At 38.2% G+C, this 24,254-nt stretch overlaps 1 protein-coding gene across 1 annotated transcript in view; it reads left to right on the forward strand.

Moving 5' to 3' along the window:
* Window positions 1-24,254, forward strand: part of LAMA2 (laminin subunit alpha 2) — a 388,353-nt gene that overhangs the window by 106,138 nt on the left and 257,961 nt on the right. Inside the window, exon 4 of the mRNA XM_075497163.1 lies at window positions 14,393-14,635. Within this exon, the coding sequence (XP_075353278.1) occupies window positions 14,393-14,635 (243 nt within the window). The remainder of the gene's footprint in view (window positions 1-14,392; window positions 14,636-24,254) is intronic.

Raw genomic sequence — 24,254 nt, forward strand, 5'->3', positions numbered from 1 at the left:
ATATTGCAAATTAAGTGGCAGAGACCATGAATTTACTCAGTCTGCATTCCTGTCTAATTTATTTTCTTCTTAAAGAAGAAATAACCAGGTTTTTGAGTCTTGGCCATTTAGAAGTTGTTGCATGATTTTTGGATCCTGGAACCATCTCCCTGTTGTCTGGTTTCAAAAAACTAGTGGAACCCATTGTGTAGGTCTTTGTCTATACAGTTGAACCTCACAATTAGATCCAGTTAAACTAATCCTTTAGGGATTGACTGAAGTCAGTCTTACAGCCACAGTGAAATGTAAGGTAAATTGAATGATAAGATATTTCCCAACAACGTTGCTTCTTTTAATACAGATTTATAGGTTTTTTTGATTTTAACTAATAACAGTTCACCAAACAGTGGCTAAGGAATCAGAATGTGTTGAGCAACACAACCATCTTAAAAAAGCCTTTACACACTATCTGTGCAGTAGTATAGGAATATGTATATCACTAGGAGATATTTGGTTTTCATGTTATATTTTCTCTGCTCTGGAATACCAAATACATTTTCCAGTGGGAAAAAAAAATACAGCTAGCTTTCTGTTGAATAACTTCTGATATCAAATATCAGAATAGCTAAAGGAATAAAGAGAAGGTTAAGGACACTGTTTAGTTCTTGGGCTACAAGAACCAGATTAGTAAAATAAAGTGCCAGTCGGTCTTCGTGTGTTAAATTTATATATATGTCCAGACATTTTGCTTAGGTTTTCAGTTAATATTTTCTTTTTCTCTTTTACTAACAATTATGTGCTTCAAATGTCTGAGACACTTTCAAACCAGTTTCTGTAAAGTAAAGTTTAAAGCTTCTCTTCATCCCCAAACCAGAAAGTAATTTAACAGAAATGAAAATTAATCCAAACTGAGACCTTTCACCAAGAAATGTCAGTCTGTTTTGTCCATCTTCAAAAATGTTTGTCTAAAGAGAGAAATGTGAACAGAAGCAAAGCCTGTTCGCGCTGTTCAGACTGTGATGCTGCAGTTCCGTGATTGCTGTTCCCCGCCATCGCATCCCACTTTCCCCAAACTGGCTAAAGGGAGGCATTGCTGCCTCCCTTGTTCTGGCACTAGCACTTGTGCTGCCATGCAGCGAACCAGATCAGTACCTTGATACTGAAAACTACATCTTGTCTTGTTTTTTGGAGGTGAGGTTTCTGCCAGATCAATTTTCTAATTTGGCTTGCTGTGTGAGGTTTTAATGCCAGCGTGGAGGAGGGGGCAGGAACATATTTCTGGAGGTGGTGGGGAAAACAGTTCCACCCCTCTCCGGAGCAGCTGGCGCTCTGCGTTGGCTTCAACTGATTGTAAAACTTGAAAGTATAAAGTACTGATCTATGAGCTACAGTCCATGTCTGCAACATAGAGCTGTCATCCTGAATATTTGTTTTGAGTATTTCTTGCACATGAATCATTCTGTTTTGAAGTAATGTAAACATTTGAGAATTCAAAGCTTTAATTATCTCTCAAAAAAACCCCCCAAAACCCTAAGTCCAGTTCTCTGGCTCAGTTATACCTAAGTGGTAATGAACTGTTAAAGCGACAGCCTGAAAAAGATGCAACTAAAACCATGAAAATGCAACTGTGGAACTAATATAAAAAAAGAATGAGATCTGTTCTGTTTTATTAAAGTCCCCAACCAATTTTTACACGTGTAACTGATATTAGTTTTAATACTGATTTTTTTAAAATTTCTTTTTTTGTTGTCTTCATAGACTTGAATCTGAACATTTTAGCAATTCCCTTCATTTCTTTATTTTCACAATTTGCTGGTAATGCAATAATCAGATATCTATAGGATGAAACGAACCGTACTTTGCCCTTCTGATATTCTTTTTAACCAAAGCAGAACTATTGGATTTGAAGTTAGGTTATAATGAAATGATTTGAAAAAAGCAAAAAGAAAAACCAGAAAACAAACAACACATAAATATACCAGTAAGGATTTATAGGAAACATACCTGGAAACATAATTATTAGTAATCGTGAAAACAAACAGAACTGTAGTAAATATTTTGACATCACAGTGAACATTTTTAAGAACTACCTGGTTTATATACTATTAGCAAGTATACTTTATGTTATGTAGCTTTCCACCTGGCTTTCTCTTCATGGGAAGGGGAGAATATATGCACGCTAGTAACAGATGTCATCCAGGGCTCAGTTCTTGTCTCAGAATAAAGTTTTCCACATTGATATCACTCAGACAAAAGCCTAAAGAAAAATGAATGACCTTTTTCCTTAGCTAAGGGTTGAGAGTGCACATCTGTGCCAGCTGGAACTCCAGTAGAGCCTGCTGCATTAAGCTTTTAGATGTTCTAACAAACAGGTGTTAGTGAAGTTACTCAAGTTAACTTTCCCGCAGCATTAAAAAAGAAAGTTTTTCATGAGTGGTGCAGTAATACATGGAGGGAGTACTCTTCAATGCATTCTGAAATGCTAAGAAGCCATTATTGTACTGAAAGACCCGTTGTAATACCCACCATATAAAGTGCTGCTAGCTAGGTTGAGTAGTTGTATTAACAATAAATCTCCACAGGATTATTTTGCCCAATTCTTTTTATGCTCCTTACTAAATCAGACCATAACTTTATTGCTTTGTGGTTAGTCAGAAAGATTTCTAAGTAAGCAAATCCTTTCAGCTTCAGTTCATAATACACACTGACAAAGATTAAAAAAAGTTTTGAGAATTTATAGTTTTTCTTTCTGACGTTACTTCCCTTACATTTTCCCTGGATAACTACAGTAAATATACATACCACTTTTTATTTTCTTATTTTGGCTTTAACCAAGAAAGCCATTCACCTTTCCATCCTTCAGGTAAATGGTTTCAGGATATAGGTCCTAAATACTCTGTTATAAAATCTCGAGTGACACATATGTTCTGACATGAATATGAGGTTTTCTGATTTTGTACTATCGGCAATTATGGTTCTCAAGAAAGTCACAGAGCCTGGGAGAATGGTGGTGTGACAAATAATGAGGTCATAGGAGTCTTAGTCTTGAACAGAGTTTGCTCTCCTTACTGAAGAAATATGTCGTCATTGAATAGTTCATGATGAATAAAAAGCTAACTTGAAAAAATGAGTTTTGCAGCTGACAGTGGTGGTCATGAAATAGTGCTTCTGTTGTGCTAGCTGTTTATCACAAAATTATTATTGAAATGTAAGGTCTATGCTGCAAGATGGGCAACAAAATTCTGTAGTACACATGTGGTAACAGGACAGCTGAATATGTGTTAGGAGATAGGTTATTAATTGACTAATTCGTTTTTTGTAAGGTTTTGTGTGTAAGTTAAGATTTAGGGGAGTAGAGCAACTCCTAATAGCAAGAAAGTACCTTGTCATGTGAATGTCATGTAATGCTTTGCAGCATTGTGCCAGTATTTATACAATGATTTCATGAAATATGCTTAAGGTTGTTTTTAATTGCCTTTTGTTTAAGCTAGCAGGATGTAAAAGTGTTCAGATATCAGTATACAGCACAGAGTAAAATGCTGCTACTCTTAATAATGTGCAGAGTAGGTCAGAGCTTGGTCAAGAGCATTGAATCTGAACCGCCAAGAGTTCTTCCTCATCTGTGCAATGGTCTTGATTTGTTGGTGGATCTAAAACCACTCTAGGAAAAAGTACTGATGGTAATAAAGTAAATGTTTAAATAGGCCTTGGGGCTGCATAAAATCATCCCTTGTTCTGAACAATGACTATATAGATATATTCCTTTCATCAAATCTATTGATGGCAAAATTATTCTCTCTCTCTCTCTCTCTCTGCTCCGTGAAGTCCATGTGCAGCAGGTCACATGCTCTGTGGAAGCACTTAGAGACTCGCTTATCAATCATGTAGTTTACACAGTCAGTAAAAATAGTCATTAATGTAGCTCTTTTTGTTTGGTTTGGACTAATGTGGACTGACTGAAGAAGCTTAGAGAAGGGTATGTATTGGATCTCTCCAGCTACGAAACATGGAAAAACAGAGACTTGGTCTGTTCTTACACAGAACATACAACTTCATGGTGAAGATAAACCTTTCACTTGGTTGTGAGTCCTAATGTGTTGTGTCTTCCAATTATTCATAAGTAAATTCTGATTGTAAAAGGGGCCTATGAGATGGAAACATAAAATTACTCATCTCGTAATTCACTTTTTATATTCCATATATCCCCTGCTATGCCATACAGCAACATATCTACATCTAAAACAGTTCTCAGGATAATTTAAAAAGTATTAAGAACTAAAAGCAAAAATGAAAACTGAACATGCATACACTTTTTTGATCTGGAAATCAGATCTAGAGTCTCATTTCTTTTCTATTTTCTTCTTTCCTTGTGTATGTTTTATAAATTTCCAAAGTTTAGTGACATGAGACAGCTTAGAAACACTGCCAGAATATATTTTTAAGCCTTTTTAACCAGTATCGTGTTTAGCTAAAGAAATGAAGCGTGGTGTATATGAAGAGAAAGTGACTAAAAGAAAGAAGCAAACAAGAGGCTGAAAATATTTTGGAAAACAGTCTCAATTTTTTTATTTGAAGGCTTAAGGTACTACTTTATTCATGTTTTCATTATTCAAGTTGTTTGTATTGCACAGTATTTCCAGACTGAGATGGAGAGAACATTGTGTCATGTTCAGGGAATGGGTATAAATTAGTACATGCCTATTTCATATTTGGATCAATGATCTTAACCTCAAAGAGCTTACAATCAAAACCAAATCAAAATCCCAGGTCCTCAGGATGATGCCTCTTATCATACATTTTATATGGTGAATAACATGTCCTTTTCTAGAGAACTCAAAGTAAAAGCTTGTGAAGGTTTCAGCAGGGAAATGTTAAAGGTTTAAGTGTTGATAATGCAGAAGATGCTCTATGCTAACAGTACAACAGTTTCAGATGTTTGTTTGTATCCATCTCTACAAGGTGGGTAACAGATGTCGCCTCACTAAATAACTAGTATTTATTTATATACTTTACAGCAGTCTGCAGAAAAGATCTTTAATTTCACATTGATAAAATTAGTGCAGTGTGAACTTGCTCTCTGTTGAACAAAAAGGAAACCTGAATAACTTCAAAGAGATACATCCCAGGGTCCTGAGGGAATTGGCTGATGTAGTTGCTAAGCCACTCTCCATCATATTTGAAAAGCCATGGCAGTCAGGCGAAGTCCCCAGTGACTTGAGAAACGGGAATATCACACCTATTTTTAAAAAGGGTAATAAAGAGGACCCAGGGAACTACTGAGTAGTCAGCCTTCTAGTGCAACATGTCCCCACTTAAGTCAGAAGGCAGGAGCATTGGACTAGATCTTCAAAGGTCCTTTCCAACCCAAACCATTTTATGATTGTATAAGAAAAGTAAGCATTCTCTAGGAAAAGCAGATTGTTATGTGCTATTCCTGTACCTGACTAAATAGTTTTATCTATGTTAAATTTAATATTCCCATTATGTAATTAAAATGTAAAGACTTGGTATGAGTCTGTAATAGGTGAGGAGATTGAGAATAGTTTTTAAATGTTTAGGTTTCAAGGTTTGTGCATTGTAGAGCTTTAAATGGAGCCTAAAAAAATGGCCGTGATAGTTCTTTTCTTCTCAAGCTAGAGGAACAGGCATGTCACTCTGGTGAGAGGACACTAGTGGACACAGACAGCTGGTGAGAGGACACTGCATGGAAACCTCACTGAAGGAAATGAGAACACTTTACCCTGGGTACTCTCAACACTACTGGACCCAGGCTGAGCATCAGTTCTTGGATGAAGAAAAAAAAAAAAATTATTCTGTGTTTTAGCATCAAAATAGAAGAATCACCTTTTCTGTTCTTCGCTCCTATTGTCTAGGTTTGAAGAAGAAAAGTTTGAATATTGGCATTTCCATCAATTTTCCTTTCCTCATGATACTCTCTCTCCATGGCAAGAAGTGATTAGCCTTAGGAAATAAAGAGAAAAGAAATTGCTTTCTGCTATTATTTGAAAGCACTGTGAAAAGAAATTACTAACTTTAGCCCTCAATTCTGGTGTACACTAGGCCAATGATGAGCAGCAAAAATGGTCAATAGAAAGCAGCTGTTCTTTTTGAGGCCTTCACAAACAACTGAACAGTGGGTAATGGAGAAAACCAACAGAGAAAATTACAAAGAACAAAGCTGACATTGCCAGAAACTTTACAGGTGCTGACTCACTCCATTTGGCTTAATGTATCTTAGATATTCAACAGCTGGACAACTTGAGAGCTTTACAGTTTGACATTTTATAAAGTGCACTGCTTTAATAGACTTCGCTTTTATTTTTTTTTTTAAATGACACAAGTTATAATCATCTTTTACTTATAACATGACCAAAAGTTGAGAGGTATTAATAAAGGATCTATTTTTCTCAAGGAGAAGAAAACGTTCTTAAAGGAACCTGCAGCCCCTCTAGCAGTTACATACAGGGGAGGGAGAAAGCTGAGATTGTTCTAAGTTGAAGTATTTTTAAATTTTTTTTTTTTAAATGCATGTTCTGCAGGTATTAACTGAATGCGACTGAGCATTGTACATGAGTGAATTTTTGTCTAATTAGAAAAGGTGGAAGATTTCTAACTGAAACTTGGCTTGATTTGGAGACACCCACCTTAGAGCTTTTCAAGGTTTGCTATGGTAAAATCTTTCTCAGTTTTTCCCACGAAGTGCTGTGGACATCTTATTTTGCATGACACTCGTAGACACAATTTTTCTGGGACAGATGATGCCCTGCTAGCTAGCAACCAGAATTGTTTGCAACCTTCTGGAAAAAAAACCTATGTTGGAATCAAGCATGTGCATCTTTCAGACCAAATTCCCCATCTGGTAGCAGCATTTCAGTTGGAAGCAGCTCAGATGAACAAGAGAGACATTGTTATTAGAAGGCAAACTGCAGCATGGCGGGGAGCTGTTCAGCTCTCTAAACTGGTATTAGCTGAATCCTGCTAAGCATCTTTTTTTTTCCCATGCCAACATTTTCAATTACAGAATTTCTAACTGTGAGCAGAATGTTTGAAACCATGGCCACTGTCTATGAGGACAGCAATAGAAAAAGATCATAGAATCATAGAATCGTTTAGGTTGGAAAAGACCTTTAAGATCATCAAGTCCAGCCGTTAACCTAACACTGCCAAGTCCACCCCTAAACCATGTCCCTAAGCACCACATCTACACGTCTTCTAAACACCTCCAGGGATGGTGACTCAACCACTTCCCTGGGCAGCCTGTTCCAATGCTGGACAACCCTTTTGGTCAAGAAATTTTTCCTAATATCCAATCTAAACCTCCCCTGGTGCAACTTGAGGTCATTTCCTCTTGTCCTATCGCTTGTTACTTGGGAGAAGAGACCGACCCCCACCTCTCTACAACCTCCTTTCAGGTAGTTGTAGAGAGCAATAAGGTCTCCCCTCAGCCTCCTTTTCTCCAGGCTAAACAGCCCCAGGTCCCTCAGCCGCTCCTCATCAGACTTGTGCTCCAGACCCTTCACCAGCTCCGTTGCCCTTCTCTGGACACGCTCCAGCCCCTCAATGTCTCTCTTGTAGTGAGGGGCCCAAAACTGAACACGGTATTCGAGGTGCGGCCTCACCAGTGCCGAGTACAGGGGCACGGTCACTTCCCTAGTCCTGCTGGCCACACTACTCCTGATACAAACCAGGATGCTATTGGCCTTCTTGGCCACCTGGGCACACTGCTGGCTCATATTCAGGCAGCTGTCGACCAACACTCCCAGGTCCTTTTCTGCCGGGGAGCCTTCCAGCCACTCTTCCCCAACCCTGTAGCGTTGCATGGGGTTGTTGTGACCCAAGTGCAGACCTGGCACTTAGCCTTGTTGAACCTCATACAATTGGCCTCAGCCCATCAATCCAGCCTGTCCAGATCCCTCTGCAGAGCCTTCCTCCCCTCAAGCAGATCATCACTCCCGCCCAACTTGGTGTTGTCTGCAAACTTACAGTGGGTGCACTCAATCCCCTCGTCCAGATCATTGATAAAGATATTAAACAGGACTGGCCCCAATACTGAGCCCTGGGGGACACCGCTTGTGACCAGCTGCCAACTGGATTTAACTCCACCACCACTCTTTGGGCTGGGCCATCCAGCCATTTTTTTTACCCAGCGAAGAGTATGCCCATCCAAGCCATGAGCAGCCAGTTTCTCCAGGAGAATGCTGTGGGAATCGGTGTGAAAGGCTTTACTAAAGTCTAGATAGACAACATCCACAGCCTTTCCCTCATCCACTAAGTGGGTCACCTTGTCGTAGAAGGAGATCAGGTTAGTTAACAGGACCTGCCTTCCATAAACCCATGCTGACTGGGCCTGATCACCTGGTTGTCCCATATGTGCTGCGTTGGTGGCACTCAAGATGATCAGCTCCATAACGTTCCCTGGCACCGAGGTCAGGCTGACAGGCCTGTAGTTCCCCAGATCCTCCTTCCGGCCCTTCTTGTAGATGGGCATCAGATACGTTCTAGTTGGTCATTTGAGGAACCTGGAGAGCTACTCCATTTCTAAATTAGGCTTTTTCTCTGAGTTGGATGTGAGACTAAAATGAGAAGGTCAGTTGTGTCTTAAATAGCCAATTGTTTGAAAATTCTTGCATCAAAATTGTCTACTCTCTTTCATAAACAATAGACACAAACAACAATCCATAACAGCACATGTGACTTGAAAATTGACTGCCCACATAGAATCATAAGGAGTTGATATCAGCCTCTGAGAATAAGAGGAGCTGTTTCTCAAACTCACAAAACCTCTGCTTTAGCTCATTAGCAGAAGTCTTAATATGGTCTGTTTCATGTCTTAAGCCTGTAGAAGGAGAGGCTATTCCAAAATGAAAGATAGTGCAAATGTGATATTTAATTTGATATGCATGACGTCCTGCATATATAACAGTTGTTTTTATACCTGAGTGTAAAGATAGAAGTCAAGGAACACCGTTTTAAGTGCATTGAGGATTTGTTTAGGTCTGTGGTTCCTGATTGTTGCTCATCCTAGGTACTAGAAGTTACTGAAACTGGTAGCCTGATGCATGCAAGGCTGCTGTGGCTCTGACTTCACGTTAAGACTGTAGCAAGGCAGATCTCATATTTCTGAGAGAGTGAAACACACACACACACACGGCTGCACAGAGCAACATAAATAGACCACAGTGCCCTATCAGCACCCACATGAACGCATAAACACAGCACAGGCTGCCTCTCCCTGTTCTTCCTCTCCGGCTGATTAAGATTAAAGTCTGCGGGGGCATGTGTGTGTGTGCGTACATCTATGGATGCATACACAACATGCAACACCTCAGTAGCTGGCCTTAGATAATCTATCCACTAGCTGGCCCCAGATCTCACTGGTGTCCCCAGTTGCTGGCACCCAAACAGAAGAGCCTTGGAGATTTGCAGCCCTACTCTAATTGCTGGTTCTCAGACCTCTTCTACTTGCTGGCTAGTCGAGCTTGAAGTTAACTCTTGTTCACACATACCCACTCAAAAGAGGGGGCGCACCTAAATGGAAGATACTTAGAAACAGGATTTAATGAGAAAATAGGACAGACTTCAGTGACTGAGGTCAGGACAAACATGCTGACCAGCTAGCTATTTACAGTCAAACGGTTCCTTTTACCTCCGTTTTCCTCTATCTTACACTTGTTCCCTCCCTTTCCCCACCTCTGGTCCCTCCCCTAAATGTTCCGTAGTAAGTCTCACACATTTACACAATCCCCTTAACACGTCCCATAATAAGTTTTACACACTCCAAAAATGTTCCTTCCCCTGCTTCTCTTAATGAGTCGTACTCCCCTGTAGCCAAGAAGCCCTGTTAGCCTGCAGGGCGTTCGGAGATAGCTTTCTCAGTTGACTCATCCGGATGGATTTCACACTGGGACAAGGCGAGTCTGTCTGCAGTGCTTTGCTGTCCCTAATAGCACTTTTGAATGGCTGCTTAAATAAATGTGTGGGATATTTAAGGCCACAAGTTTCAACAGTATTTATGCCAGCCTGTAAGGAATCAAACCCTTGCCTAAATTCTGCACTCTTCTCAAAAAAATGTTTACTTCACCACTGAACTGGAATAATAATCAACAGCATAATATAATTACGTTAAATAAGTATATACACAGTTTACACAAGATTGCTGATGGAAGCCTCCATTAGAGCTATTACATTCCTCTGTTGGGAAAATGAAATTGAAATACTCCTATAGAATTGTGTGGTACTGTATTTTTTTCTCTGATGATATACTGACTTACATGAACGGTTTCTAACTGAAGGATTTATTTTTTAAATAGAAGCGCAGGTGGGAGTCAGACACAATGAGATTTCCTGCTTCACTAGCTAACCCTATGCAGATTAATGATTCACTTCAGCTCTATCTGAATAATATTAGTGTAGCAAATTATCCTGTATAGTAGGATGCACTTTTCTATGTCTTATGAGGCATTCATAAGAAGATACCGTGCTATAACTTATGGAACTGTTCCTCACAATATGTGCTTCGCAGATCTCACTGCTGAGACAATTACCAGTGAAAATGAGACCCAAGACTCATTTTGTTTCTCATCTTGAGGATTATGTTGTCTATAATTTGGGAAAAACTTAAAGGACTATTTAGACTATTTCCCTCCCACTCCCATAATTACACTATGGTCACAAGAGCAGAGAAGTAGAAAAAAGCGCCAGCTGCACTTTGGCAGCTGTGTTAATGGACACGCTACTAGGCAGCTTGGTATTGCTCCATTTTCACATTTGTATCAGCAAACTTTGGTCTCCAGGTGACATTGTATTGGACTTGTACAAAACCAAATGTGCTCTAAGAATGTACAATTATTATATCAATTGACAAGTGTCAGCTTATTGATGCTATTTGAAAAGTAAACCAGGCAATTACTCTGTGGGAACAGAAGCTCAGTGTTACAATTTACTCAGAAACTTGGCTCCAGAAAGCTGAGCAGATTCACTTTTTTTGATTGTGGAAACAAATACAGCAAAACTCAGTGATACATTAGACTTTACTGGTATTAGTATTCTCATGTCACTAAGTTCTAGCTGGTTGTATTACAGTAACCAGAATACCATTTGCTAAGCAAGTCCACAATAAAAGAAAGGTTACTCATGTACCTGGAGAAAGACAGTTTTCCAATTAGTAGGAGTCAATGTTTCCATGACGTTGACTTGCTTTGAGAATCATCATACATCTGCCATTAATTTTAGTCTGTTTTTCTGCACTAGTTGTTGCTGTCAACTTGTTCAGAAAGCACATTAAAGAATACACTATGTTTGTTGTCTGTGTCATAGCGCTGTGATGAGCTGGTAGTGACTAGTGGAGCTCTCTCTAAGCTGGGACAACCATCTTCCTGATTCATGCTAAAGCTCTACAAGTCTAGTTGTCCCCCAGAGAAAAGGTGTTTCTAAGAAGCATGGATTAGCATCCTATACTTTCTTGAGCCTAGCGTTAGTGAGAAAGATCAGGAATAATATCAACCAGGGCATGTTTTTGCTGCATGTGCTCGCTCATCTTCCCTTGACTGCAGTTGGCATTAACAGCCTACCAACATTTACAAATTCTGGTCTTTAGTTCCAGCTCTGTTTCTCTGCCCAGGAAATAATTTTGTTTTATACAAAACAGTATTTCAGTTCCACTCGTGAACAGAGACGTGAAGGAGAAAAGAGAATGTTTCACGTGTCAGTGGGTTGCAGATAGCTTGGCGCTGTTGCAGAAAGCACTACAGGAACTCTCAGAGGCGTGGACAGTAGTAATAGACTGGGGCAGGCCGAAAACTGTAATTGATTAGTAGGGCAAAACAACCCTTCTCGTGTACTCTTTTATTTACGTTAACAAGCTTTTTTCATTGTCAAGTTTAGATGTCAAGTTTAGATTAAGAGAAATAACGTTCACCCCACTATGACCTGCAATATGCTGTTTCCTCTCCACTGCTTTTTTTATAAAATGTTGTTGCAGTTCCATTTACAAAATATGCAAAAAGTAATCAAAGCCAAAGGTATATAATAAATTGCAGTCAAACTGTACGCTATCCCAGAAGGTAAGAAATGAGACTTCAAACAAATCTTCAGCAGAATGTGCAGGAAATGTTATTGAAATAGGGCTCTAATTTGAAAAGTAACTGTAAAAAGTTTCACTCTCCCACACAGCCTAGTGTTTCAAAGCAAGCAAACAAAAAAAGACTCCCTGTTGATTATGCCTCTTGACCCCACAGAGCCAATGCATCCAAGATGTTTGCAGAGCTAAATGTTGTTTTGGCTAAAGGCAGTATTTAACATTGACTCTTCTGTGAAGTTTTGCAAACTTTAGGACTTCCACAAAGGAAATTATATATGCACACCTAAGATTATGAATTTATTGTCAGATATGTCCTAAACCACAGATCTTCCACGGTAGAAGCCCTAGCAATGTGTTTAACCTTAGTTGTTATCCCTTCAACATATAAGGAATAGTCTTATTATGAGAACTTGGAGTAAAACACTTATTTAAAAATTTTTTTAAAAAGTATTTAGAAGTAGTCTAGAATGACATCTCTATTCTGAATGGCTGGAGCTGAAAGAGTTTATGTGGTTTGACTAGATCATGCTGGTATAAAAACAATTTACATTGTACATTGGACTCTACTCATGCAAAGGACAATGTACAAAATAACTCTTGATATATAGCTGTTGCTCATTACCTTCCTTAGGAAATAATAAATGATTAAACACTCCAGCTATTTTCTTTCATTTCAAAGAGCTTAACTGGGGGGAACAGTTTGGAGAGTATATTAATGTTGTGTTTTTCTCTGTTTACTGTAAACAGTATTGGTGACACTGATCCAGTATAGTTACAGTTATAGTTATTTGTGGCCACAATGGAATATATCTATAAATGATTTTAAGAGAGGAAAGGGCATCTGTGAAACAGGCGACAAGTGATTGTATGATTCCTGTTGAAACAATGGAAACACAGGTTTCTCCTTGTCTCTGGAGATTTTCTTTTATGCTATTGAAGAAAAATATTGATTACTTGAGATAATCCTCCACAAATGCACCGCTACACATATGTTTTTCAGGCTGAAATAAATACAGCCTCACCCACTTCTTATGCCCACTGAAATACTTTGGTTGTTAGTGATTTGACTTCCTGACTGAAGCTATTGTGGATCTTACCATGTTCTCAGCATCTACACAGAAGGCAGGAATGATAATTTGAGATGAACATTTTCTTTGCCTCCATCACCAAATGTACTGTAGTATTTGCAGTACTCTGCCACTTAACATAATTTCTATTTTATAATAATACTGGTGGTTATTAAAAAACAATTTGAGTCTTCTTACTGTTTCTTTCATCGATTACTGTAGGATCTTCTTTCACCAGCGTTACTGATTGTCTAAGTATTCACAACAGATTTTGTGTGGACTAGGTCTGAATCATGCAGCTTCTTTACAATGACTATCCAATATAGAAAGCATTAAGTATTAAATCAACACTGTTCTCTCCATGATGCCTTCTGGCATCCTCATGTGCAGACTCACAGCACTGCATCTTAAAAATATTAACTTGCTATGTGTTCTGCTTTTCTAATGGAAATAGCTGTTTCCTTTCCTTAGCTTCAGTTCTACATCTGTAGCATCTAGATGTTACTAAGTTAAAAAAACCAAACCAACAGAAAACTGCATCACTAATGTATGTCATTCTGCAATTGCAAATGTATTGTTTGTGGCTTGCATTCCAGCAAGCCTGTAAACAGAAATAAACCTTGATAAATCAATTGAATAGGCAGGTGAAATGGACCATAATGAGCATTGATTACATGCTTACATTCCATTTATAGTGATATTTGATGTGTCTCTGTCCTATAAAGCTTATTTATGGCCACAGTGCCGAGTCATGTGATTGAAACAAGAATGTTTTCTAGAATGATTTCAGCACAATATGATTACCTTTCAATAGCTTAAACCTATGTTTTTTCTTAACAGCGATGAAGTTGTAACAGAGTTTGGCAACTCTTAAACATTGCAGAAAGTGTGTGTCTATAAATACACATACAGAAACAAACCCACTTCTACAAATTGAAAATACTTGAAAACAAACTTTGCAAATGTTTGGCTGAAACTGCAGCTTAGCAATTACCTACTAAGTTATGTGGAATTTAGAGTGGTTTTTAATTCTATTTTCAAAGTCTCTGTTGGCGTAATGCAACTAATCTTTTTTCAGAAATGTTAGTGGAGAATTTATTTCTGTAGTTAGAGTTTCAATGGAAGCTGAGGCCATATTGCATTTTTGAGGGGGAAAAAAATCAAACATTATCATGTTTACTTTTCTTAGTTTGGTAGCTATTAAGAATTTGGAATTAATTTATAATTATGTATTTACATATATTTTAACAATTTGTTTATTTTTCAGATTTTCCAGATTGCGTATGTTATTGTGAAAGCAGCTAACTCACCTCGACCTGGGAATTGGATATTAGAGCGTTCACTGGATGGTGTAGACTACCAACCGTGGCAGTATTATGCTATCACAGACAGTGAGTGCCTGACACGCTACAACATTCATCCCCGTCCTGGAACTCCATCCTATATAAAAGATGATGAAGTCATATGCACTTCTTATTATTCCAAAATCCATCCTCTGGAGAATGGAGAGGTAAGATCAGATGTTATTCCATGCACTGTAACCTGGCAGAAAAAAAACCCCTTTTCTTAATTGGCAAATACCTGCCTTGAGTAGACAGAAGGTTTTGGTATGCTTGAAAGGTGGGGAGGTAGTCTATTTGCAATTTTAAAAGCCTCATCTTACGTGGTCCTATATAAATACATACAAGGTACACTGTAAGCATATTCGACAAAGTAAACCAAGAGGTAAAAGAGTTGTTAGGTAGAAGTAGGCACTAGTACTTTCAGACAACATTAGGTGCTTGAAATATGTTCCAGTGTCACTTGTGAACAAAGGGGAGAATACTGGGAAAACTCATGGACCCAGTGAAGTCATTAAAAGACTTTTCTTTGAGTTGCATTTTCAGTCCCTGTGTATAAGCTAGGATGTTAAATGGTAATGATTTTACTCAGAGTTTAATTTATTGCATTTAAGAGTTTGTAACTGACCCTCTGCCCCTGCATATACCTATTCATTCTTCTCCTGTCAGAGGCCTCTGCTATTTCATCATGAGTCCAGGCACATGAATCATGGACCAGTCATTTGTTTTAACTGAGGGTGTAGAAAAGATGTGGTGGAGGTGAGAATGAGGATCTGTGATTGAAAGAACAAGGCAAATGTAACATCTGTAGCTGAAAATACAGTAATTTCAGCTACTTAAAATGAAGAGAGGGAAAGCTATGTGTACCAAATTCCAACAACTGTGTATTTTTTTCACAGATTTTTTTTCCAACACTTGCTTTGCACACAACTTGGTAATTCAAGGAAATAACGTGACTTGAATGTGCACTAGATCTGTATTATTTATTTACTTACAGATTCTTTGATGTCTAATGATGTTCTGTGATATTTTAGCCTCAATATTTATCCTTCTGTTAATTTTTTCTGTTCCACTTTTTTAATGGCATATCTCCATATAAAGAGGTACAAACTTACTCTCTTTTGTTCCTCTACATGCAAAGCAACATTCACATACAAAATCGTTAATACAATTATTTTTGAGTACTGGATATAGGTACGTATGGTTTGTTTATGTTCACAGGAAATTTCCAATGCCAGCTGCAAAAATAGCTTTCAGTGAAAATATCCTGCTGATACACTTTAAAAAGATGTAAACTTGGATCTAAAGGAGTCTCGTATGAGTTATCAGATATGAAATCAGTTGCACATCTAGGAAAAATCATCGCAAATAGTTTGTCTTCGTAGTTGTATTGTTTGTATTTGTATTGTTTGAATAGGTATTTGTTCATGTAAAATCTAGCAGGAGCAGATAGAGTCATATTAAAAGAAACAGTGCATACACATATGCTATGTTTTCAGAATGTTTCCAGCTGGGTGCTTTTTGAGGGGTGAACAGAACATGAGTTAGCAGTTTATCACTTGCAAAGAAATTTTATACAGTTTCTTTGGGAGAACATGTCTGCAGTGAAAAGATAATGCCAAAGTAATTATTCCAATAATTAATTTAATTTACATTGTTCGATTTCTTTGATTATCTAATTCTCTTGCAGACAGATATTGATTCCAGTAGTCTGCTGTCCTCTTGGTTAAACCAGTGCCTCTTTGTGTACTTCATTGGCTGAGTTAAACAGCAAAGGGCTTTTATTCAGCATGCCGGTATATATCTGTGGCTGAAACATTGGCTTAAGGCCTGCAGAATTGAGTGGAACTTAATTCCGATCTTAAGTATGCAATTAATAAATTTTAACTTGGCCTGATGTGCTGTAATTGGTGTTCTGTCCTAAATCTGGTAAATGACCAGCATCTGATAAGCAGTTTCTTTAAAAGGGAAGAAGACTTTGAAGGGAGGAATGCATCTGTTCCATTCCACTTGGAAAAGGGGAATTGCTAGATACAGGCATACTTTATGAAAGGCATATGATTTAAGCCACCCTAAATTAATCTTACCTCACACAGGTAGTTATTAATCTGAGTTATGGCCCTAATAGAGGGAGAATATCTTGAAATGAAAAGCCTAAAGCTTAACTTTTATAGTGACTCGAAGAGTAGCATTCCACATGAATTAATCAGCTTACATTTTTAACAATATTCTTTTCATAAGTAAAACACTAGTTTCATATGTCTGAGTAGCTGTAGACTGCATTATGAAATATGTAGCATTAACACAGAACTAACCCAGGTTAATTCTTTTTCATATTTCATCAAACATGTAACATGAAAAATAATACAATTCATACCAACATCAGATTTACTTGCAATTGTGTTGTAGGTGGTATTTGCCTGGCTCCTGTTTTTTCAGTGGAACTGCATCTGCATATAATTTATTTTTGTTCCAGGGTAGGACTTTTGTTCTATGTATCAGATATTACAGACATTTTGTAAGACTGACAGAGTTATGAAATGTACATTAAGTACCTTTCCTTTGCTTGAAAACCCATGAGCTATTTAGGCACACCATTCTGGTGTACATCGGGAAACCTGATGAAGTGCAGAAGGAGCATAGGTTGGCAAGCCAGTTGCAAAGCCAAATCTACATCTACAGTAGGGCCTTAAGTTAAAATTGTCATCTTAGAAAAAGCAGAATATGTTCTTTTCATGTATACTTTCAACAACCATTTTAGTCAGTGACTTGATTGATTAGAGTATTTCCAGAAATGTTAATGCTAAGCAAAATACTTTGGGCATTTAATAGTGTCACTGTTTGCACCAGTAATATTCTCTTGGCCAATCACAGAGTTAAAGCCAACAACAACTAGAACAACAAGAACAAAAAGACAACAAACAAACAAAAACCCCATGTGATTTATCTTCAGGTCAGTGTAACTATGACAAGTTTAAGTTCGCTCAGTCAAATGTGAATAAACAATCTGTAGACCAAGGATTATTTATATAAAATAATTTTGTTGAGTATTTTCATGAATTAATGGAAAATTGCATAATGACAGCTTCTAAATGAACAAAACCGAGACATTCTCAAATAAGGAAATTTCTCTAAAAGTGTAGTCTTGAATGCAGAAAGGTTGTTAGCATTCCTGTTTCCACACTGTCTAAGATCAGTGATACCTGAAAAAATCATAGGGAGACCAGAGTGTCTCTATATCACACTGGCAAAGGTAAACTTTTAGCATTTATGTTTCTGATATGCCATCAATAAATGTAAATGCTAAAGTTCCCCAAAATAGTATTTCAAAATGAAAAAACAAGTTCTGTTGTCTCAGTGTCCCCAAGCCAGAAAAAGAACTGAAAGAGATCAGTTATATTAATGAGTTACTCACTGACTTTTACTGAATTGATGTTTCTTGCTTTAATGGGAATTTTTTTTGGCACTAACTGAGAAAGAGTTGTTTACATAAGGGTTAATAGCTGGCGGGATGAGGCTGCTATTTTTGGGTAAAGAAGAATGCCCATTTTGTGACATTTTCATCTTTACTTAAACACTGTATCATAATGGTATTTCTTTTCTTCTTTATTTCCTCACATGATCATTAGGTTGAGAACTACAAATTAGTGGGTTACCATAGTGATTTTTGCTTCATTTCCCTGACACAGGAGCCTCTGATGTTTACATCTAGTTTGTACTTTTTTTATTGAATTCTTTCTTCTTCTGCTAGACTACAATTTGTGTCACAGCTTCTTTACCTTGATGACTAGGTGGATGTAAGCCTCTGGACATTAACTTTCAATGTCATACTTTTTTTTTCTTTGAGATCTATGAAGATCTCTTTTAGTAAATGCTTGTTTGAACTAGCATGTATAGTATTTATTTTTTGCTACATGGGAATCTTCCCTCTTGCTTTCAGTTGTTTCAAAGCTGGACCCTCTGAAGACTTCAGGTGCACCAGTTGATCACTATAACATATTGGGAAAATGTATATCTTTTCACAGAAAATGACACATTTTACCTGACCTGTAGTTTGATAGGAAATAAAAAGAGGAGGTTACACTTACAAAAAGCATTCTTCAAACATACATAGATTTAGAGTATTTTGTATAGGCTAGGAAAAAATATTTAGGTCAAAAATAATTGGTTTGTGTCACGGATGGAGTGAGTGCACTTCACTCATAAGAGAGAAGTAAAAATATAGTTTATGGATATAGAACAGGGAGTTAACAAAGTTCAATGCAACAGTGATTCGATGGCAAGGTACACTTGATTATTTAACAAGATTCGATGGTGAGGTACCCTTGATTATTTACTGCATAGAGGACAGGGTCAGCCAAAACTGTCAGTGAGGCCCCTCCCATTGAGTCATGAGGTTCAGAAAAGGATCCCCTTGCTTTCTAAACTCCTTCTCAGAGAGGAGTCTAGGTGCGGCTGGATCCAATCCTAGTCCCAGACTTGGTCAACAGTTTATGTCTAAAGGATTATATATGCACAATCAATCCTTTATATCACTTAGCTAAGATTTCATAGTTTAGCATGCTATTAGTCACTTACCGAGGATCTGTTGTGGCAAGGAATCTCTCAACCTCGAGGACTAACCTTGAGAAGAGTCCCTACTCAAGAAGGGATCCTGGCGTGCAGCCCGCTGCTGTGCAGGAGAGCTCAAAGGGCTCTTGGGCTGCTCACTATTTATGGGGGTAAGAGGATTGACTCAGAGCCATATTTGCATACTGACCACAGATTTTAGTTTCTTAGGTGGGCGCATTGCACAGTAGCCCTTGGCTATTGTATTGTTATGTCTCCCGAATCCACTTTGAGCGGATGCAGCCATTGTGACCGGATGCATCCATTACAACCACCAGTGGTGGTTATCACCTGAGCAGGGTTACAGGAGATAAAGGTTGGGGGCAGGGGAAGCACACTGTCACAGTTTGTTGTTTCTTTAATATAAAGTAATTCTCTGTGCAGGCAGAGACTGAAAGTCAAATCCAGTGAAGACAGTGAGAGAAAGGTTTAATTAATCTGATAGGAAAGCACTTGCTTTTACTAAGAAGTCAAGGAGAAAAAACGCTCATGTTCTGGGAAACATTGAGTTTCTCTACAATGAGGCTTTCTGAAAGTATAAAAACCAAGAGGAAGGGTGTGAATTTAATTCCCACCTTATTAAATCTTAATTGGAATAGCCAATTGACTCCCTGGCCCATATTGGTGTCATCACATAGAGGAGTTCTGACAGAAAGTTCTTTTTCAAAAATGATAATCATTATTGTTGTGTGGAAGGTACGTAAACTTACAAAGGGAAGAAATCCCTCCCTCTTTGTGGGCAGAATCTGTCTGCAGAAGATGCTGCCTCAAAGGATATTTCTTCCATTGAGTAGAGTTTAGGTTACACAGAAGTTACCAATGCTGAGCATTATTTGTCAGTTTGGTAGGCAGATTTAATATGAAAAGGAGGGATTAAGAGAGCAGAAGCTCAAGTGGCTGTAGATGAGGAATGCTTCTCCTTCAGAAGTGTTTGTATGTGTAAGTGTGTGGGTGTAGCCAATGGAAAAATCTCTTGGCAGGACACAGAGATAACACTTGTCTCTTTTTCAATCCCAGTTGCCCTTTGCCAGAATTATCAGATGCAAAGTGTTCTCCTGAAGTTCTTGCTCAGGGTAGCAGTGCTATCTAGTTTCTACTTCCTGGTTATGTAGTCTGCACTTGCTCTTAACCTTGCTGTAGAGACTAGATGAACAGGACAACAATGTTGAAACCCTTTCTAGATGTTTTTGAGTCCTACCCAAGACAGAGATAGGTTAGCGATCTCTTATACTATCTGGCTCTTTCTTCAGGAACACATTCAGCTTACCTTTTTTGTAGTCAGGGAGGGAGTTGAAAATATTAACAATGTCAGTACTAATGGAGAGTTTGGAGAGGGAGGGAGGGCAGTGGGGAAGATGTGTTAAATATTCATTTATCTCAATCCTTAATGAAAGCTTTTACATTTATAATTTTTTTTATTTTTGTATCTCATACCGCCCCATCACCAGATAAACATATGCAATTGTGAGCTTTTTGGCTTTCCATCACATTGTTACTTGTGTTGTTGTATTTCATATTTCATGGAAGAATGAAACTGGGATGTAGATTAGCTGTATCAGGATGCTGTGAACATCACTCCCTGCTAATTACTGCAATACTAGTTTGGTATCATGAGACGAAATCCATAAATGTATCTCTGCCACAAATTGTAACCAATGAAGAAAGCCATATATTTGTAGTCATCCTAACAAGGCAATGGAGAGGTGAAATTTCAGGATTCAGTAAATATTTCCTTGTACCGAATAAGAGAAACAATCTCTGATCCTCCTGTGAGATGCTTTTCATACGTTATTTTGAGTTGCTGAGAATGATCTACCTTGACATTTAAAGATCGAAAAATGGTATTAGCCCTATATTTGAAGGAAAGTAATCTGTTTCTAGAAATGAGAATGCCACCTAATTGCAGTATGCAAAGTGTACCAAATTTCCAAAATGGTTGTCTAGATGCTTCAGATCAAACACAGCCCTGGGTGTTTCTTGTTTCTTTTCAGCAAGTGGCACTTGTGAAGCAGTCGATGTGACTATCAGAGAGTTGATATAACTATATTGATAATGACTATCAGACTATTATTAAAGAGGTAATATAGTTGCGTATCTGCTACTTACACATTTTTGAGTAGCACAGCCCAAATGCACCTTTTAAATGACTAATCAGTGGTAAAGCACTGGGTCATTTACTTCAACAATGTCAACCTACTTTCAGCATGACATTTACTATGTAGACGTAACCAAATTAAAAAAAAAAAGTTATATCCACAGAGGAATATGCAGGTTTTTTGTAATATTGGTTTTTAATAAGTAAAGCAGTGCATGAAAATGGATTTAAAAATAACTTAGATATTAGAGCTGTATTTTATATCCAACACTTTTTCAGCTTATGGGATTTCCTCATCCTGATGTGTTTTGCACTTTTCATACTGTTGATGAATCCATAGTCCAAATACTTTTCCATCTTTACCTCAGAACCCTTTGGAGTTCTTGCATCCTAACATCCTTTGGCAATTAGTTCCATATATCTGGTACCTGTTGTATAAAGAATCCCCTCCTTTTGTTTCATTTTACTTGGCTACCACTGGTTTCATTTGATGAACTGCCATTCTTGTACTGGAAGATTTGGTGAGCAGTCAATCTGTAACCACTTTCCTCATGCCATTTATCATTTTAGAGATTTCTGGCATATTTTTACTTAAGTCATCTATTTTCCAGGCTGAAGAGTCCTACCCTATTCTGTTGTTATTTTTATATGGAAGATATTCATTCATTTCATCATCTTCTTGACCTTCTCTGAGCTTTTTCCAGTATGTATATGCTAATTTTAAGATGAGGTGACAGTGGTATTCAAGGTGTGGGTGAACCATGGATTTATAGTGGTCTAATTATGTTTTCTACTTGTAATTTCCTAAAAGCTTGCTTCTGACTTGCTATTTTGGATTGCTGCTAAGCATTGTTCCTCATTGAAGTCTAATGTTTTCTCTAGGAAAAAATAATAAGGGTATCACTTAAAAATATGAATAGCTTACTCCTAAATTCTGTACCACTTCTGCCTTACTGGCTTCCTTTCAACTTCAGGTGTTAAAATTCCCACTTAGTTTCCTTTCTCTTGCTGATCTTTTAATCTTTTTTCACCTTTTTATGATGTCTACCTACCAGACCGTAGGTACTTCCTCTCTAATTTTTTTTGTTTAAAATAATTTTTGCTTCAAATTTACTTTTTCACCTTATATAATTGAGAGGTTCACTTTTCTCACCTTTCCTACAGTTCTTAAAGGACTAAGACGCCAAAGTAGTGAACGAAGTGCAGATATTTGAATAGATAGACAGATATGAATATTTTGTGCTGGCTAAACCATTTGAATGGACTGTGTCATACCTCCTCACATGTCTGTATAAATACCATTAGTGTGATTCTACTGCCAGAGTGATGCCAGGTATTAAACTGAACTTCTACATGTCTTCTCTGTTTCTTCTGAAAGCATATGGTGCTCACGTAGTATTTGTGCAGGCCTTCATGAGAGTTTGTTAAGACTTTCGTAGCGTGAAACCTTAACCTTGTTCTGGCTAAGAATTCAGCCCAGAGAAAGGTCACGTCTTTACAGTGGGAGGGGTAGTACTAACAGATCATCTTAGCAAATTTCCTGAGGGGGAATTTCAGACATTGATTCCTGAGCAAGAGAGAATACTAGGCAGTAGATTCAATTGGTGCGGCCTCACCTGGAGTAATGTGTGCAGTTCTGGGCCCCACAATTTAAGAAGGATGTGAAGGTGCTTGAATGCGTCCAGAGGAGGCAACAAAGCTGGCGAAAGGGCTGGAAGGCATGTCCTGTGAGGAGCGGCTAAGGACTTTGGGCTTGTCTAGTTTGGAGAGAAGGAGGCCGAGGGGTGACCTCGTTGCTCTCTACAGCTTCCTGAGGAGGGAAGTGGAGAGGGAGGTGCTGAGCTCTTCTCCCTGGGATCCGGTGATAGGACGCATGGGAATGGCTCAAAGCTGCGTGAGGGGAGGTTTGGGCTGGGCATTAGGAAGCATTTCTTTACCAAGAGGGTTGTCAAACACTGGAACAGGCTTCCTAGAGAGGTGGTCGATGCCCCGAGCCTGTCAGTGTTTAAGAAGCATTTGGACAATGCCCTTAATAACATGCTTTAACTTTTGGCCAGCCCTGAATTGGTCAGGCAGTTGGACTAGATGATTGCTGTAGGTCTTTTCCAACTGAAATAGTCTATTCTAGTCAAATTCAACTTCCTGATTTTTTTTTTTTTTTAACTATATCTGGTGTTAAATGAAAAGTACTTGGCAATATTTTCAGAAAGATATTAACACTAATACAGCATGCTTATGAAGGATTTCTGAGATAACTGTTGATCAGTAAACTGTGTAGTATTATTTCCATGTTCACAATGGTGAAAATTAGAGACTGAAAGACTTTGGCAGGAGCTGTCTGTGTGAACAACAGAGCCGAAGGTTCTCTGAGTCCCGATCCCTTAACAAGAAAATTCTTCCTGCCTCCTGTATGGCTGTAGCCAACACTAAGGCTGAAGCAGAGGACTGACAGGGAGGAGAGTTATGGTGGGAATTAAGTAACCTGTCTCCTTCCTTTTCCGCAAACGAGTTTTCCTGTCACTGTTATTATAGTGGTGAGAATGATACTGCAATGAAGGTGATGCTTCGGTGCTGCTCCTTCAAACACTTAACCTCCTGTGATGGTAGCAATGTAAGTGTGAGGTGAAAAAAATAAAATACTGTTTCTGTAGTAATAAAGGACAGTCTGTATGAGCACGTGCATTAGTCTTTATTTTCTTCAGTCAAGTGGAAGTTCCAAGTGTGTACTAAACATGTAAAGAAGAAACATAAACAGAAACAAGTTCCTTGATAGTAATGTTTTGTTATTTTGTTCACTTGCCATGCTACTTGAATGCTAGTACTCTGCCCCTTTTTAAACATGTCTCTGTGCTCACTTTGAACCCCCCCCACCTCCCAGTAATTTGCTGTTTGCTGAGCTAGCCTCAGACCTATGAGGCCAGGAACATTGAACTCTGCTACTTCCCAATGTTTTCTTGCCAGTTTTCTCCTCTTCATACTATAGTGCTTGTCCTGTTCACTGTAGTCTCATCGGTTCGCGGAGAAGGAAGGGAAGAAAAAGAAACTTACAGATGGACTCTTAAGTCCATTGTCCCCACAGCCAGATT

The sequence above is a fragment of the Mycteria americana genome, chromosome 3 (assembly GCF_035582795.1).
Source record: "Mycteria americana isolate JAX WOST 10 ecotype Jacksonville Zoo and Gardens chromosome 3, USCA_MyAme_1.0, whole genome shotgun sequence".
NCBI lineage: Eukaryota > Metazoa > Chordata > Aves > Ciconiiformes > Ciconiidae > Mycteria > Mycteria americana.